This window comes from Anser anser, assembly GCF_964211835.1.
Source record: "Anser anser genome assembly, chromosome: Z".
Lineage (NCBI taxonomy): Eukaryota > Metazoa > Chordata > Aves > Anseriformes > Anatidae > Anser > Anser anser.
In genome coordinates this window covers 3,857,780-3,872,649 of record NC_139723.1, presented here as the reverse complement: position 1 = coordinate 3,872,649, position 14,870 = coordinate 3,857,780, and the positions used below count along the sequence as shown (strand labels likewise).

The window sequence follows — 14,870 nt, the reverse complement described above, 5'->3', positions numbered from 1 at the left end:
GGCAAGCATGTGGGCAGTAACTGTGTGGGTAGCATAAATAGTGATATCAAATGTAAGCTTACAAGAAGCTAAAAATGGAAGAAGAATTAGAATACTGTGCTATGTGTTTTGTTATTGCAACCATTATTAAAATATAATAATGTTTAAGCATCTAGCTACATCTAGCAACATGCAGGAGATACATAGACTAGGACAAAAAAGTAAGGAAGTTGTCCTGGAATCTAGAAAATGAAGGATCTGGACTACAAAAATGAATGTGTATAGGTCCAGCTTACTATTAAATCTGGGTTTTCCAATTGACATTTGATGCCTGGAAATGTTGCTCAGTCACCTTTTCATCACTTAATATTGTCTGGATTTTCTGGATGTTTCAGCTCATAGCAAGTTGCACACATCTGCACACAGCTCACACTCAATTGTCATGTTTATCTACTTCTGTGTGCAGTGATCAAGCCTGGCACTAGCAAATACGTATAGAGTGATCAGGCATATGCACTGTTCTGTGCAGCCTTGCAGATGGCAGAGTGACTGCATGAGCAATACAGAATCTGTTCTCATATTTTCACTGTTTCCCAGACAGAATTATGTAAGTCCCACGTAAGTATAAATGTATTATTAATTCCGCACACATGATCTGTGTGTTTTAAGTATACAATGCTGAGAAATACAAACAGCAACACAGAAATATAACAGAAATACAAAATGTCCCATGAATTTAAACCTGCCATTCAGACAGCTGTAGCATCTAGATTTTCCCTGTCCAGTTTTCCCCTAGATCCACAGCTTTTTCTAATAGTGCTGTGGGGACCAATTCAAGCACAAAGATGTCCCTGTCACTCCTTTAGGGTGCTGTCATTGCTTCCTCAAGGCTTTGGGTGGAAATGCAAATGGAGAATGGATGACAAGGAGGTCTTGACAGCAGAGTAAGGCAATCTGTCTCCATCCCTACTGCAGTATTAACAACTGAGATTCCTAATGATATGGACTGCACTGTAACCAAGATAGCTGTTACAATTCAGAGGACAGTCCCCTCCTCTCCCAAATTGTGTCAAAGAAGGCTGACCCATCTGCCTACTCCAAACTATCCCTATGGCCAAGGCACTGTTTCTCTACTGCAGAACAGGATAAAGATGAGATACACCGTCAGTATAAGGGAATTCAAGCTTGAAGCCTGTATCCAAAGAATGATATTGAAACCCAAGTCTTCTCATAGGTCAGTTGAGGGCTCCAGTCCACAGAAAACTCAAGGTCTTCTGTTGATCTGAGTCATCAGACTTGAATCACAGTAGGGAAAGAGATGCAAGAAGTAGCAGCTAGAGAAGTTCCTGCTCCGATAAATATATAACTATTTTTATAAGCTGGGACAGTTCCAACAAAATTATTACTGCAAAATAAACAATTGCTAGGAAGTTAATTCACTTAGTTCTGCTATGAGAGATATAAATTCAGGACCTACTCCCTATCAAGAGGATTAGATTGCAGCTGAGGGCTGGATTCATTTACATTTCAGATGATTTCTTTCCTTTTGGGTCTTTCAAACTACAGAAATTATTCACAGATGAAGACCTACACCTAGAAAAAGGGCCATTCCCCTTAATTCTGAGTTTTACTCCTGGCTACTTGTCAGCTCATCATTCAGCACCTGATGAAGGATTCCCTCTTAAGCACCTTTGTCACCTCAAATTTGCATGAAGAGTCCTCATGACTAATACAAGCCTGAGGCCGCACAAAATCAAATGGCATGTACAAGTTCATAGGATCTGGCAGAAGTTTATTCCAACAAAAAATAACAACAGATTTCAACTACAGCCGTAAAAATGACCAGCTGTTAACAGTCAACGCTTTTTGTTGTTGTTGTTGTTGTCATTATAAGCAATTAATCCTTGGAAGAGCAAGCATTCCAAAAGGGAATTATCTGCTACTTAATGTAATGTAACACCTGTAGAGTGGGAACATGAAGTCCTATCAAGCCACTTTGCAGTCAAAACATGAGATATCCTAGTAAAGTGGTAATTTAAAAGCACCAATTTGCCTGTCCAAAATAGGAAACATTCAAGTGCTCTGAAGTGACTTAGGAATGAAGTAAATGAGGAGCTGCGAAGAAGATGGAAATATATCTACAGGTCACAAAATAATTTAGGTTAGTCAACCTAAGAGAATGTCATACACCAAGCAAGATGAAGGAGAAGATGAAGAACTGAAAAATCAGTATTGACAGAGTGAGCAGAAAGAAACATCCACTAGGGAGAATACTTTTTCTGGCTAACTGTATACATTCAGGGGAAAAGGAAAAAATGACAATAAAAAAGCATTACTAGAGCAGCATTACTGCCTCACTAGAGACAAAGCAGTTCAGACGTCTGTTCAGAATGGACCAAACAAACCAAGGATAGCGCTGCATTTTTAGCAACAATTGCAAAAGCAACATAAATGACAGACCATCTACATCCACATCTAACTATACCACAACACACACACCACATTAAACAGTACCTAAAACACCCATTCACCCCTTTCTCCATTAAGTCTGTAATGTGCTTTTAGACGATTTATTTGCTTCTCTTCTTAAACAGCGCCGTTAGTTAGTCACAGTGGAGCTGTTGAACAGCCTGTTAGGGTTCTCAGTGAATGTCAGCCTGACACAATCCCAAGAAAATGCCTGATACCATATGAATATCACTAGAAGAAAAAGTTGCATTTGGATATATACCATAATTTGCAGTTCCTTGTTTGGTCTGACAATCTGCATATTAGAGAATTGGTATAGTAATGTACGTGGCTACATCTATAATGCTAAATGGTACAATAAATGTGCTATAGTGAAATACTATTAAAATAACAGACAAAAAAAATCTCATAATTCATGCGTTAGTGTTACATGTACATTTTTTAGAAGAGAGTCTGATAATGTGTTTTCCAAACAACCTCACAGGTTGCTACTTTGACTGAGTTACTACTGATACTTTTCCATGACAAATTTGATTGTTCATGGTCTTCCACATAAGTTCAATTATTTTTCTATCATGTACTGTTGTATAATACATCAAAATTCTGGGAGTACCTATGAATGTATATATTCCTTATTTTAATGCAATCTTATGAAGCTATGTTTGTCATATTATACAAGTCTAATGACAAAAACACTACTGACTCCAAAAGTGACTGTAGTTTATACTTGCATTTCAACTTTAAGAGACTGTTTCAACAGACCGAAGAAGAGACATTTAAAAAACCAATAAACTCCAATAAAACAGTTTTTCAGTGTTCTGAGACAATAACTTCTATAGGACAAAGTGAGATTATTATGCAGTTGTAATGGATATTAGGGGAAAAGTCTTGAATATTTACTCTGACACTGTAGGTTGAATAAAGAATATATAATGCTTTGCCTTCCCAGTAGTATTGAATTGCAGATACATATGTATAGTAAGAAATAATAGAAGCACAGTTGAAGTATCAGTTACTTTTAAAGAGGTTTTCGGAAGGGGGGTGAATGAGGATTTTGAGACTAACCTGAATAAGCATCCAGCTGAACTGGCAGAGGTAAAGGTAATGCGTAACAGATGCAAGGGCAGAGCAACTTTCCTCTGAGAGATGTTGGCTGAGGTAAGCAGAGGCCAGGAATGAAATCTATAAGTGAAAAATAAACACATAGTGAAACCAAACAAGATTATCTTAATAATAATGATGAGGGAAAAGATGATGTTATCTTCAGTTTGAAAGTAAAATATACACTAAATTACAGTTCCAGAGGCTGAGCAGAGCCTTGGAAAAATACATTTAATATTCATCCAAAAGAAATGACCCTTTAGCAGCGTCAGCCACAAGACCAGCTTTACAATTCTTGAAGAAAACTCATATCCGTTACATCCATATCTGAAAAGACTGTGGAGAGATTTAATTTTTATTGTTTAATGTTGTTACTCACACTATTTACTATGCAACATTGGACACCCGATTTTGAACTGAGGTTGGAGATTTTCCTCCATAAAAAGGGAGAGACATTATATTCTGTTTTCAGTAAGGACAGAAATTTTATTGAATGGTATGAAAAACAGTTTACTGATATCACAAATTTGTTGTGTTTTGCAAGTATATATTTTTTTTTCCTGCAAATTGTAGTTGTGCAAATATCTTGTTTAAAAACTTTCATTGCTGTTTAGACTTCATATGGACGTACTACCTTCCACCTTTTCCTGCTCATTGTCTTTTTCACCCAGGTGACTTTTCTTGATTTGTCTTCTATTAGTATGGATGGCAGGACATGAGGAGCCAAATCTCCTATTCACACACATACAAATCTGATTGTTCTTACTTTGCACCACCGTGAGAGGACAAGTGGGCCCACAGTTTTCCAGAGTCTGAATCTAGAATGTGTAAGATCTATCCAAGCTGTAAATTTCAGATAATGCTCATTTCCAAGAGGTCCAGAAAAAGCAACACACCAGCACCTGGGCTTAGCTGTCTCACTGGAAATTTTTATAATGTTGCATATGTCACCACCCCGTTATGTATAACTCCGCAATATCACATACAAAACTACTGTAAGTTCTATCAGCTTTCAAAAACCCCAAGCAAACAAACAAAAACAACAACAACAAAAAAAAAAAAAAAAAAAAAAAAAACACAAGCAAACAAACTCAGGAGGCATTAACTGCCTTCCACACTGTCAGCTGCAACATCACACCCCATCACATAACATGGTAACAGTGGGTAAAGGCGAGTATGAGCCTTTCTGCCATTGCCTAAGAGCAGGCCAGGATTTCACACTCACCAGAAAGCTATAAATTATTTTCCACAAACATGCCAAATATCAAGGGACAATATGTCAGTGGAGTAAGCAGCCAATCCGTTGTCTAAGGTATAAAGGTATTCCACCACTGACTCTGGCTGCATTGAACGCTACTGAGCAATACCAATATAAAATTTAATATTAAAACACATCTCAGAAACTTTCAGCTTTGTCTTCTGTGAATTTACTTAAGGAGGAAACAATTCTACAAGCAGGCCTCATTAAAGAATTACAGTGTTCACATAAAGAAAAGCTTAGTTTACCTACTGAATGCCTGCAGTAACTGATGATTTTTTCCTTTCCATTACATAGAATACTATTCTGAGCAACAGCCCATTAACTTGTTGGTAATACAATTTGTAGACTGTGCCGGCTGCTTTAAAACAGAGTTAGTGAAAATATTTTAGGAGATGGGTGGAGAAGGAGGTTCAATTATACCAGATGAGTTGGTATATACCTGGGCATCGTATTTATAAGAGAAATGCACTCATACCCAGTGTCTTTTCTATAAAAATATCTTTATAAAGGCAGTTTTATTGACAATCACTGCAGCAAATAGGTATCTGTCATGCAGACAATGTTATCTAAGGATGAAATGAAAGAATATGAATGAGCAACTAGGCAACAACTGGGCTAAAACCTATTGCAAGATGGATTTCATTATCTAAAGAAGACAAATGCACTTTTAGTATTCTGTGTGGAGTTAATGAGGGTTCTGCCGGGAACTGAAGCTTGGCCATAGCAACACAACCACTTGGTTATTAAGAGGTTAATACACAGCCTAATACAGACTGCAGTTTGCCAAGTGCTGACACTGCTGAAACAAATGTCATTGTCTGGAGTGGGTTAAACACAATTGAAACTTGTGTGCAATAGCTGCGTCCCACTGAGGATAAACACAAGAAATGTTTGTGTAAACAACAGTGCAGCACCAGCTTGCTCAAACCGCACCAACAGTGCTTTTCCCAAATGCTTGTACTCACAACAAGCTAAATACAGCATGCAGGTGGAGGGGCTCTGCCACCCTTTGTTCCCAGAAGGTTTGTGTATATGTCAAGGGCAGATTGTCACACTGGAGACAAAGGAGGGATGAAAGAAGTCCTGGGAACATGTTTTTGGAACCTTCTGGGCTAAATGTTGGCTTGCAAGAGTTTTGCATCTGCAAAGAAAGTGTCACTGCTAGCTTTTTCCTGTGTTTCAATAAAAATTATTTTTGTATATTTTTGTATATTAAAATAATAATAAAAAAGAGGTACCTCACTCTGCCAAGAGTTTTCTAACAAAACAAGGCTAAGAGGCCAAAGTTGTACTAAGCTTGTGTTCCTCTCATGGATACTGACCAATGTTGGTGAGATAAAACAGCATTGAAGCTGAAGTAATCACTCATCTAAGAAATCATTGTAATTAATATCATTAGAGTGTCTAGACAAAAAAAAAAAAAGTAGAAGAGGCAAAGAAATATCTATTATTCTCATATGATTCTTATCTTGCATCTTGGGCAGAACATACAAGTGCTCTACTAAGACCTGGATTACAGCACAAGTGGCAAGCCGTATTTTGAAATGTTGGTACGAGAGGCTGTACTTGAACTGTGCTGTTCTGACAAACACTGGCTGCATCGTGACTCACAGCTTAAAATGCAACGCACTGCAACTTACCAGAAACACCAGGAGTGCAGGCCACTAAACAGGCCTCTCTCTTGTAATCCCTGGGATGTTTAGGGAGACAAAAAATAAATAAATAACACCTTCTAAATAAATCGTTCCTTACTCCTTACTGTGTCATGCCTTCTGTACTTCACTAAGTTTTAACTGCAGTGGGCAGTCTTTTGTACTGATGAACCTCTTACTTAATAAGGGAAAGATGTACCTCATATTGGAATAAGTTGTTCCCTCTTGCAACATTAAAAAAAAAAATACAGGGAGCGTTCCTCTTGGTACCAATTGTTCAGAGCTCTGTGTATAGAGATCATATGATTGCAAATGTCCCTTTGCAAATAATCTTTGTAACCTGCCATTTGGTTCTATGCAGAGATTATACACATAATGTTTCTGCCTGCTACTCAGTCAGTCTTGCCCACAAAATGATTTAACTAAAGATAATAACTGACTTAAGCCACTCACATAGGAGGCTGCTCATTTTGTTAATTTGTACGTGGTATTTCTGTGCCACACTCAAAATCAAAGTGATAGTGTACCACTCAGAAGATTCTTCATCACAAAATGAAAAGGAAAAAAAAGTTTGTTAAAAAAAAAAAAACAACAATAATACACATTTGTTAATAAGCGAAGAGATCTTTGACAAGGTTCCTATCTGACAGTCATTTACTCAGTAAATTAACCAAAGGATACTGCAATTCCTTTGTAACACTAAGATAATTACCTAGCAATTATATGCAAGGAAATTAAAACCTGAGCATTCAACCTAGGTCCTCAGCATCAAATGAAAAATGAATAAAAAACAGATTGTTTACAAAACTGAACATTTGTGTATGAAGAAGGGTATTTTTGAACTGTCTCACTCCTCTTCTAGCTATGAGCCTTCCAGTTTCCAGCTTGCACTTGCTTGTGGTCAGCTTCTATCTGTTCTGCAGGAAGCCTCTCCTGCATTAGACAGTATTTCCTTTTCCCTGGGGTTTGCACTGTCATGAATGCAGGGAAAGCAGTTCTTGTGTGGAAGTCTTTGCGGTGTGCATACCAGTTTTGTTCTCCGTTTCCATACCAATCTTGCTTTGGTTCTGTCTGTCGTGAGAACACTCACTCAGACTTGGATGAAGAGTTGCAGAGGTCTCACAAGATTCTCATCCAGCAATTTCCTTAACTTCCTGTCTGCCCTGAAAATGCTTCTGCTATACTGCATTACCGTTACCTCATGATCATCTGCTACACCCAGCTTTTCTTCTCGTTTCAACCCGTTTCATGTCCCGCTCTACTCTGCGCTGGTGCGGCCTCACCTCGAGTACTGTGTGCAGTGCTGGGCACCACAGTACAAAAAGGACATTAAACTGTTGGAGAGTGTCCAGAGGAGGGCGACGAAGATGGTGAAGGGCCTAGAGGGGAAGACATAGGAGGAGCGGCTGAGGTCACTGGGCCTGTTCAGCCTGGAGAAGGGGAGGCTGAGGGGGGACCTCATCGCAGTCTACAACTTCCTCGTGAGGGGGAGTGGAGAGGCAGGCGACCTATTCTCCGTAATCACCAGTGACAGGACCCACGGAAACGGTGTTAAGCTGAGGCAGGGGAGGTTTAGGCTGGACATCAGGAAGAGGTTCTTCACCGAGAGGGTGGTCACACAGTGGAACAGGCTCCCCAGTGAAGCAGTCACTGCACCAAGCCTGTCTGAATTTAAGAAGCGATTGGACTGTGCACTGAGTCACATGGTCTAAAATTTTGGGTAGAGCTGTGCGGCGCCAGGAGTTGGACTCGATGATCCTTATGGTCCCTTCCAACTCGGGATATTCTATGATTCTGTGATTCTACCTCTTGCCAGGGAGAAATGTTTTGCTGTTAGCCTGCAAGTTACGACTTTTCCCTTCGGTCTAGCAAATAGCACCGTATTTCATGATTCAGCCTTCAAAGCTGTTCACATCTTTCTCCACGCTACCCAACACCGCTTTGTAGTGTCAGTGCATCTCTACTTTATGCCGTCAGTGCATTTTGCCCAGGCATGTTGTTTTCTGTTCCACAGACTGGTCCCTTCGTATCTGTGAAATGCCTCTCATCACTCACTCTCTCTCACAGCTGTCTTCTTCCCATTACTCTGTCCCTTCCCACACTGGACTAATCCTATTATTATTTTACTAATTATGTGACATGTATTTATCTCACCAAAGAAAAACATCAGAATAGTCTGGCCTGATCTAAGTTGAAACACTGGGGAGGTCTTATTACACCCTTCATTTATCTCTGTGCCTTTTGATACATTTTTTTTTTCTAAAGCTGAATTAGTGGTCCTGCAGTCGTCAGGATTACTTCTCCCTATTTATCTATTATTTTTCGGTCACAGAGTAGCACTCTGAAGGACTTGTGAAAAATACATGCTACTAGACCTGCAAGGTCTCCTACCAGCGTTTTCGAAGTCAGGAACAGGGATGCTTCTGTTCCAGCACATGAATGCACCTATCCTTCGGCTTCCCCTCACGCCTCAGTAGCTGCAACCTTCACACCAAACTATTCACTCTACCCTCTATCTTGCCTTTATTCCAGTCGTAATCTTCAGAGTCACTCACTATCTTCTCTGAAATTATGAAGATTTTCACTTTGTTAGTTTGGAGTCATAATTAATATATTTCCTTCTCCTGCCTCATGGCACATTTTTTTACCAGAAATTTTTCATTATTTTATCTTAATTTATATAACTAGAAAAAATACCAGAAGTTCCACACAAGACTACACTATTGTCATATAACGAGACTAACCACATGTATATGGCATATTCATTTATGACAACTACAGGTGATGCAGGGAAATCAATCAACTTTCTATTGCTAAAAGAATTTATTAAAATATGAATTCAGAATTAGCAGAGCTAGATTTTGTTTGTTACAGAAAGTTACAGAGAAAGCCTAAGTGAAAGCTGCCTTTCAAATATTGTATAAAAGAAAAAAAAGGAAAGACATGAAGGTTGAATTGGCATTGACCATGCCAATCAGCCAAACAGTAGTCAACTGAGAAGTAGATTGGCTCAAACTTAAATAAGAAGAAAGAATACATGAATTGAATACAAAATAGCAGTAATTACAGCTTGCTATAGTAAGTGTGGATATGCTACCATATGATGGACTTTAAAATGAGAATAAAACATTTGATGGATGAAAACAAACCTTATCTTTACTTTGAACCATAAAAGTAATGATCTTACACTGTGTATGTCAGACCAGAATGAATTGTGCCTGTTTTTGGACAATTAGAGTATGTACAACATAATTTACAGTATAATATAATATTTGGTCACTGTACGATCAAATCAAGACTTATGCATGGGAAAATTTACCTGTGCACAGAGTTGTGAGTGACTGCCTTTGAAGAAACTTAAATATTAATGAATTGCTGATTACTACTTTCAGCATTTCTCATTCTGAGTGCAGACAACAGCACAAATGTGGTTTTTCAAGTAGCATTGAACCATACAAATTTGCAATGGTAACTGGGCATCACAGATTTTTCATCAACTCTACCAAACACATATTTCTCTGCATTTAGAATTTTGAGAGTGATAACTCCACACAGACATCCAAAGTGTCAGTACTTCCTCTTCTGCACTTCAGCCTGCACTGCATCTTCCACCAATTGTTCTGAACTTGTTTTTGCATTACAATGGTTAACAGTGTGCCATCCCTCCAGAACCCTTCCACAGAAATGTAGTACATTTACTGCATTTGGAATACTTTGATGAAAGAAGATTCATTTTTTTTATATTTAAATGATTATTTCTCCTTGCTTTTTATGGCAAACTATATTGTATCATCTATTCCTGGTCAGAGAATATGCAACGCCCAATAAGGAGGACAGGAACAATTTCTGTTGAAATCCATAATAAATTAACCATGTTCCCCTCAACTTGAACCAGTCCATCTTAAGATTCTGTGCAGATATTTCAGCCTACAATTCAAGAAGCACTGACAAAGAAATATCTTACAATGATCAAGGTATATCTGATGTGATATCAGCTACACAGCTCCTTCACAAATACTAGAAAACTGATGCTTTCAGCATTGATATTGTAAATGTTCAGATAAATCCCCTAAACAGTGAATAAAGGGTAGAAGTGAAATAATAGAGCAGTGAAGTGTAATCAAAACCTGTTGTAATTTTAAGAATTGCAACAAATATTTTCAAACAAGGAGAATAGGTCTGAGAGTAACAATCTTTGCCTTGCATTGGAAGAAGAGCTGAGGAAGCAGTATGTTGTTTTGGGGAAAAAGAGGGAGAACAAATTGCTCTGCTCTAGAGCAAAAGCCGTGGAGAAGGGTAACCCAAGCAGGTGCAAAGGGCATCAAGCCGCAGAACAACACAGGGTGGGTTCTGGAGGAGCACGCAGGGATAGGTCCTATGCATCTGCTGGTTTCACTTTCTCATCCAAGCAGGAAGCACCCCTGCTTCTACATTTCTTCTCAGACTTCCTGAGAAAAATATCCTTTCCCACCGGGAGAAACCCACACACCAAGACAAATGAAGAGCATGTCAGTATACTTATGCTGCATTTTTTGTAATTTCTGCAAATTTCTGCCTCACAGTAAGAATTCACAAAGCTTTACACATTGCCTTCTTCTAGCCATAAATGTCTTCCTGTAGGTCTTACAGAAACTGATCCTGACAGTGGCCGTTTCATTTCTCACACTAAGTAAAAATACTTGTTTTATTAATTTTATTCTTTTCTAATCCAAAATTTATTTCTCTGTTCCAGAAAGGAAAAGATTATCTCCTTCCTTGTACAACTTGCTTACATGCATTTCTACTGAAGAAGAAAAGAAAACCAAGAGCCCAGCCACGTGCTATCTGTCCTTATACCAACAGAATCTCGTAAGAGGAAGACTATCACAGGCCGAATTTACTGTGGTTTGTTGGACTTAATTGTAATGAACAATAATGTAGGAAAATAAGCACATAAAAACTCCCATGTGCTCACCGAACTGCTCTCTTCTGCTTTGAATTTACTTTATATGGGTAAAAATCCTGAGGTACCCTCCAGGACACAGGGACACTGCTTAATAATAGTGCACATGAATCATACTTTTTGTTACTGTTTGGTAGGTTAGGACACCACTGATGTGAGCCAAGTGTTCTCTCTGTGTTTTGTGTTCTGATATTAAATGCTGGGACAAAAATACCAACAAAGGATGTACCAAAAATTCTGGAGATTTATGGACACAAGCAACAATTCGAAGTCAGACTTCCTGGAAAAAGTAACAATACAACACGCAGCATGTTTTAGAGCACAGAGAAAAAGAGGTTATATAATTTAGAGGATTCAAAACACAGCATTTAACTAGGTCAAAAGAAAAGTTCAAAAACTAACTTTTCATCTCATCTTTCTTCTGTATCGAAGCAAAAATAAAGACTTAAGTTCCTATGTGAATTTATACATGTGCTACATGACTTCAGTCGTCATGAAACTGTTTCAGAAACCACCATAATTCAGGTGGTGATGCTTTGCAACTGCCACCAGAAAAATAATACACATATGTTTAGCTTTATTTCTTTTGTCTTCAGTTATGATAATGAAGATCTATTTTAATATGTAAGTGCCTTATGAACAGCAACTCTGAAGTCTTATTGGGTAGTTTGCATTGTATGTTTTAGAGACATTTTTGTTTTTATGAATTATTTGCCTACAGCATGCTTATTATATATCACTGCAAGCTGGCACCTTAAAGTAAGAAAAGCTAAAGAGCTAACTAAAATGAAATTGCTAGAAATACTGATGGCATATTTACAACACAGTGACCCATGGTGCTTTTGTATAAAGATGTTTACACTTTATTAAGCAGCAGCAGAACTGGCAACCATTTTAAGCAGTGATTAGCCATCAGCAACCATATGTTACTCATTCCCTTCCCCCAGCCGAGCAGGATGCCAGTTGGTTTCATGCTGGGTTCACTCTCTGCCATTCCCACTTCCCATTTTCAGGCTCAGGACTTTTTTGCTTCCCCAGGCAAGGCAGCCAGCAGTCTGAGGGTGCAGGATGGAGAAGAGGAGTGGGCGAAGCACCACGATCGAGAGCACATCAGCTCGTAGCTGGCTGTGCAGTGGCAGCTGGAAGCCTCAGGAAAGGGCTGGGGTAGCTCACATCCTCTGCAAATACCAGACTGTGTGGTCAGATGTAGCATGGTTTCTCCTCTGTTCCAGCTGTGTCCTTTACCGAGGATGCATTGAGCAATACGTGCGAAGTTATACTTGATTTTATTTTATTTTTAATAAAGAAAAATAAGGAATAGCAGGATCTTAGCAGGTTGTCACCAAGTTAGTTTTTATATACAGATTCAGAACAATGTATCTGGCATAATTGCCTATAGTTTGTATTGGACCTGGTCCAAAGATGCAAATTGCTTTGTCACTTGTTACAGAACACAAGCCAGACCCCATGAATCCCACTGCAAGGTCCTCAGCAACACAACACTTCTGCCTAAATGATGCAAACAGAAGCTGGGAAAGCTTCTTTTTGCAACCATAGGAAACATATCTGCAGTCTTTTCCAGCCTTTGTTACAGGGCACTTTTCTGATCACTGAGCATTTACTATGGTAGGATCTGCCTCCTACTGTTTTCTATCTAGAAACTCACATCACACCCCAAGCAGACCTGCCATGACAGATTAATTTGTTCTAGAAGCTTCTCAAGTGAGATATATATACACTTAGAAAGTATGTAGGCTAAAACTGTTACTAATGTGACTTTTCACTTCCTCCATTTCTGGATATAGTTTTTCCTGAAGTTCAGATGTCAGTCTCCTGAAATAAGTACAAGACAGCAGCAGCATTTATTAGCTCTCAGCTGAATTTAGGAATCTATCCAGGGTCAGCAATTTATGATGTTAGGTAAATAACTGCAAAGGAAAAGCAATTATTAACTCTTGATGCTCTATGCAGATAGTTACCTTTCTCATTTTCATTTTTCTTCTCTAAAGTCACTCCCTATAGTCTTGACCATGGCGGGAGTAAACTGAAACTCTGTTTTGGCCTGCATTCCTACAGGAGATTTCCCTGTGAAGTAATGACAATACAATGTAGGGCATCTTCACCATAAATTGGGGTCAGGGTGCAATCTGGGTAGGCCCCTGGTTAATATTTTATGTGTGGTAGCAAAGATCTCCCATGCTTCTCTATATGATTAGCCAACTGTAAAGGATAAATGTTTACCCATCTTCTTTAAAAAGAAATAACTAAGACGTAATTATAGACACAGTGTATTCTGGCTTCACTATGCTTCAGCAGCCAACCTCCACCTACAAATTCGTCTCCTTGTATGGGTCGGAGATCAACTTAAGGGATTTCTCTTTTCTTCTTCAGTTAACACGACCTACTTTAAGCAAAGACCTTCTAGTTAAACTGCTAAAGGTAATCTGAGATATGTTTACAGAATTAGTAGCTGTGTAAGCAGCTCAAAAGCAGGTATGCTAAAAATGTAACCTCTAGAAGAAGGCTGATGGTGGTAAATGGTTATGGTTTTCATCAGTACCTCTGTTGGTAGAGCATGTACTCTAGAGTATTAAGAAGAAGAAAAAAAAAAGTTTTAGATATAGAAATCAAGATCCTCACAAGACTATGGGAACTGTCTTCATTTATTCATTGGAAAGACTATTCTAAGAAGCCTGGTATGATATGAGAGAATATTTAATTGGAAGAGTTCAACTTTCGTCAGGCATTTTTCACACATATGGAAGTTTACTTAGAACAAAACAAGCATTCTTCAACAAAGGCTAAGAAGTAAACTTCCTTGATCTACTATTATTTGTAATCCATGATATTAAAGAAATGCTGACATTATTTACATATTTATGGCAACATTTGATCCACATTTCTTCCAAATATCCAAAAATGGCCTAGAGTATGATTACCTCAGTGACCAGTATTATATATTGTGATACACGTATCTCTAACTGTCTGCTTTCTCTGTGCAAAGACTTCACAATTAACAAGCAGAAAGCAGCTTCCCTCCCCAATAAAAAATAAAAAATAATAAACAAAAACAAAAAGCTTTGGATTTTAGAATAGAATTCTTTGGATTATTGTGTTAAAGGACAGATTGAATTTTGAGCCTGCAAAGATCAATGTGAATTCACAAATAGCATAGGCTATAAGAAGCAGTAAAGATTTAAGATAATTTCATTTGAAGATAGGATTTTTCAATTGCCTATAGTAATACCATCACAAGCATGCCAGCTGACACAGAGTATTAAATCGTATTAAATAATCTCTTAGTACTCATAGTTTATCTGTTTAGTACAGACTCACCTCAACTGTAAACAAGCCAGGGAAGGAACTGGGTCACTAGTGCTCTAAGCAATGGCTTAGATTAAAAACAGACAAACAAGAAAAATGCATTAAGTATGCCAAAAAGATAAGGACCCTAGAATTGTGCCTA

The 14,870-nt window shown here is 38.3% G+C and overlaps 1 protein-coding gene across 2 annotated transcripts in view; it reads right to left on the bottom strand.

Moving 5' to 3' along the window:
* Positions 1-14,870, bottom strand: part of ADGRV1 (adhesion G protein-coupled receptor V1) — a 288,840-nt gene that overhangs the window by 85,259 nt on the left and 188,711 nt on the right. For both annotated transcript variants that reach the window (XM_083816849.1, XM_083816850.1), the window contains one exon: positions 3,514-3,630. In XM_083816849.1, coding sequence (XP_083672975.1) covers positions 3,514-3,630 — 117 coding nt within the window. The remainder of the gene's footprint in view (positions 1-3,513; positions 3,631-14,870) is intronic.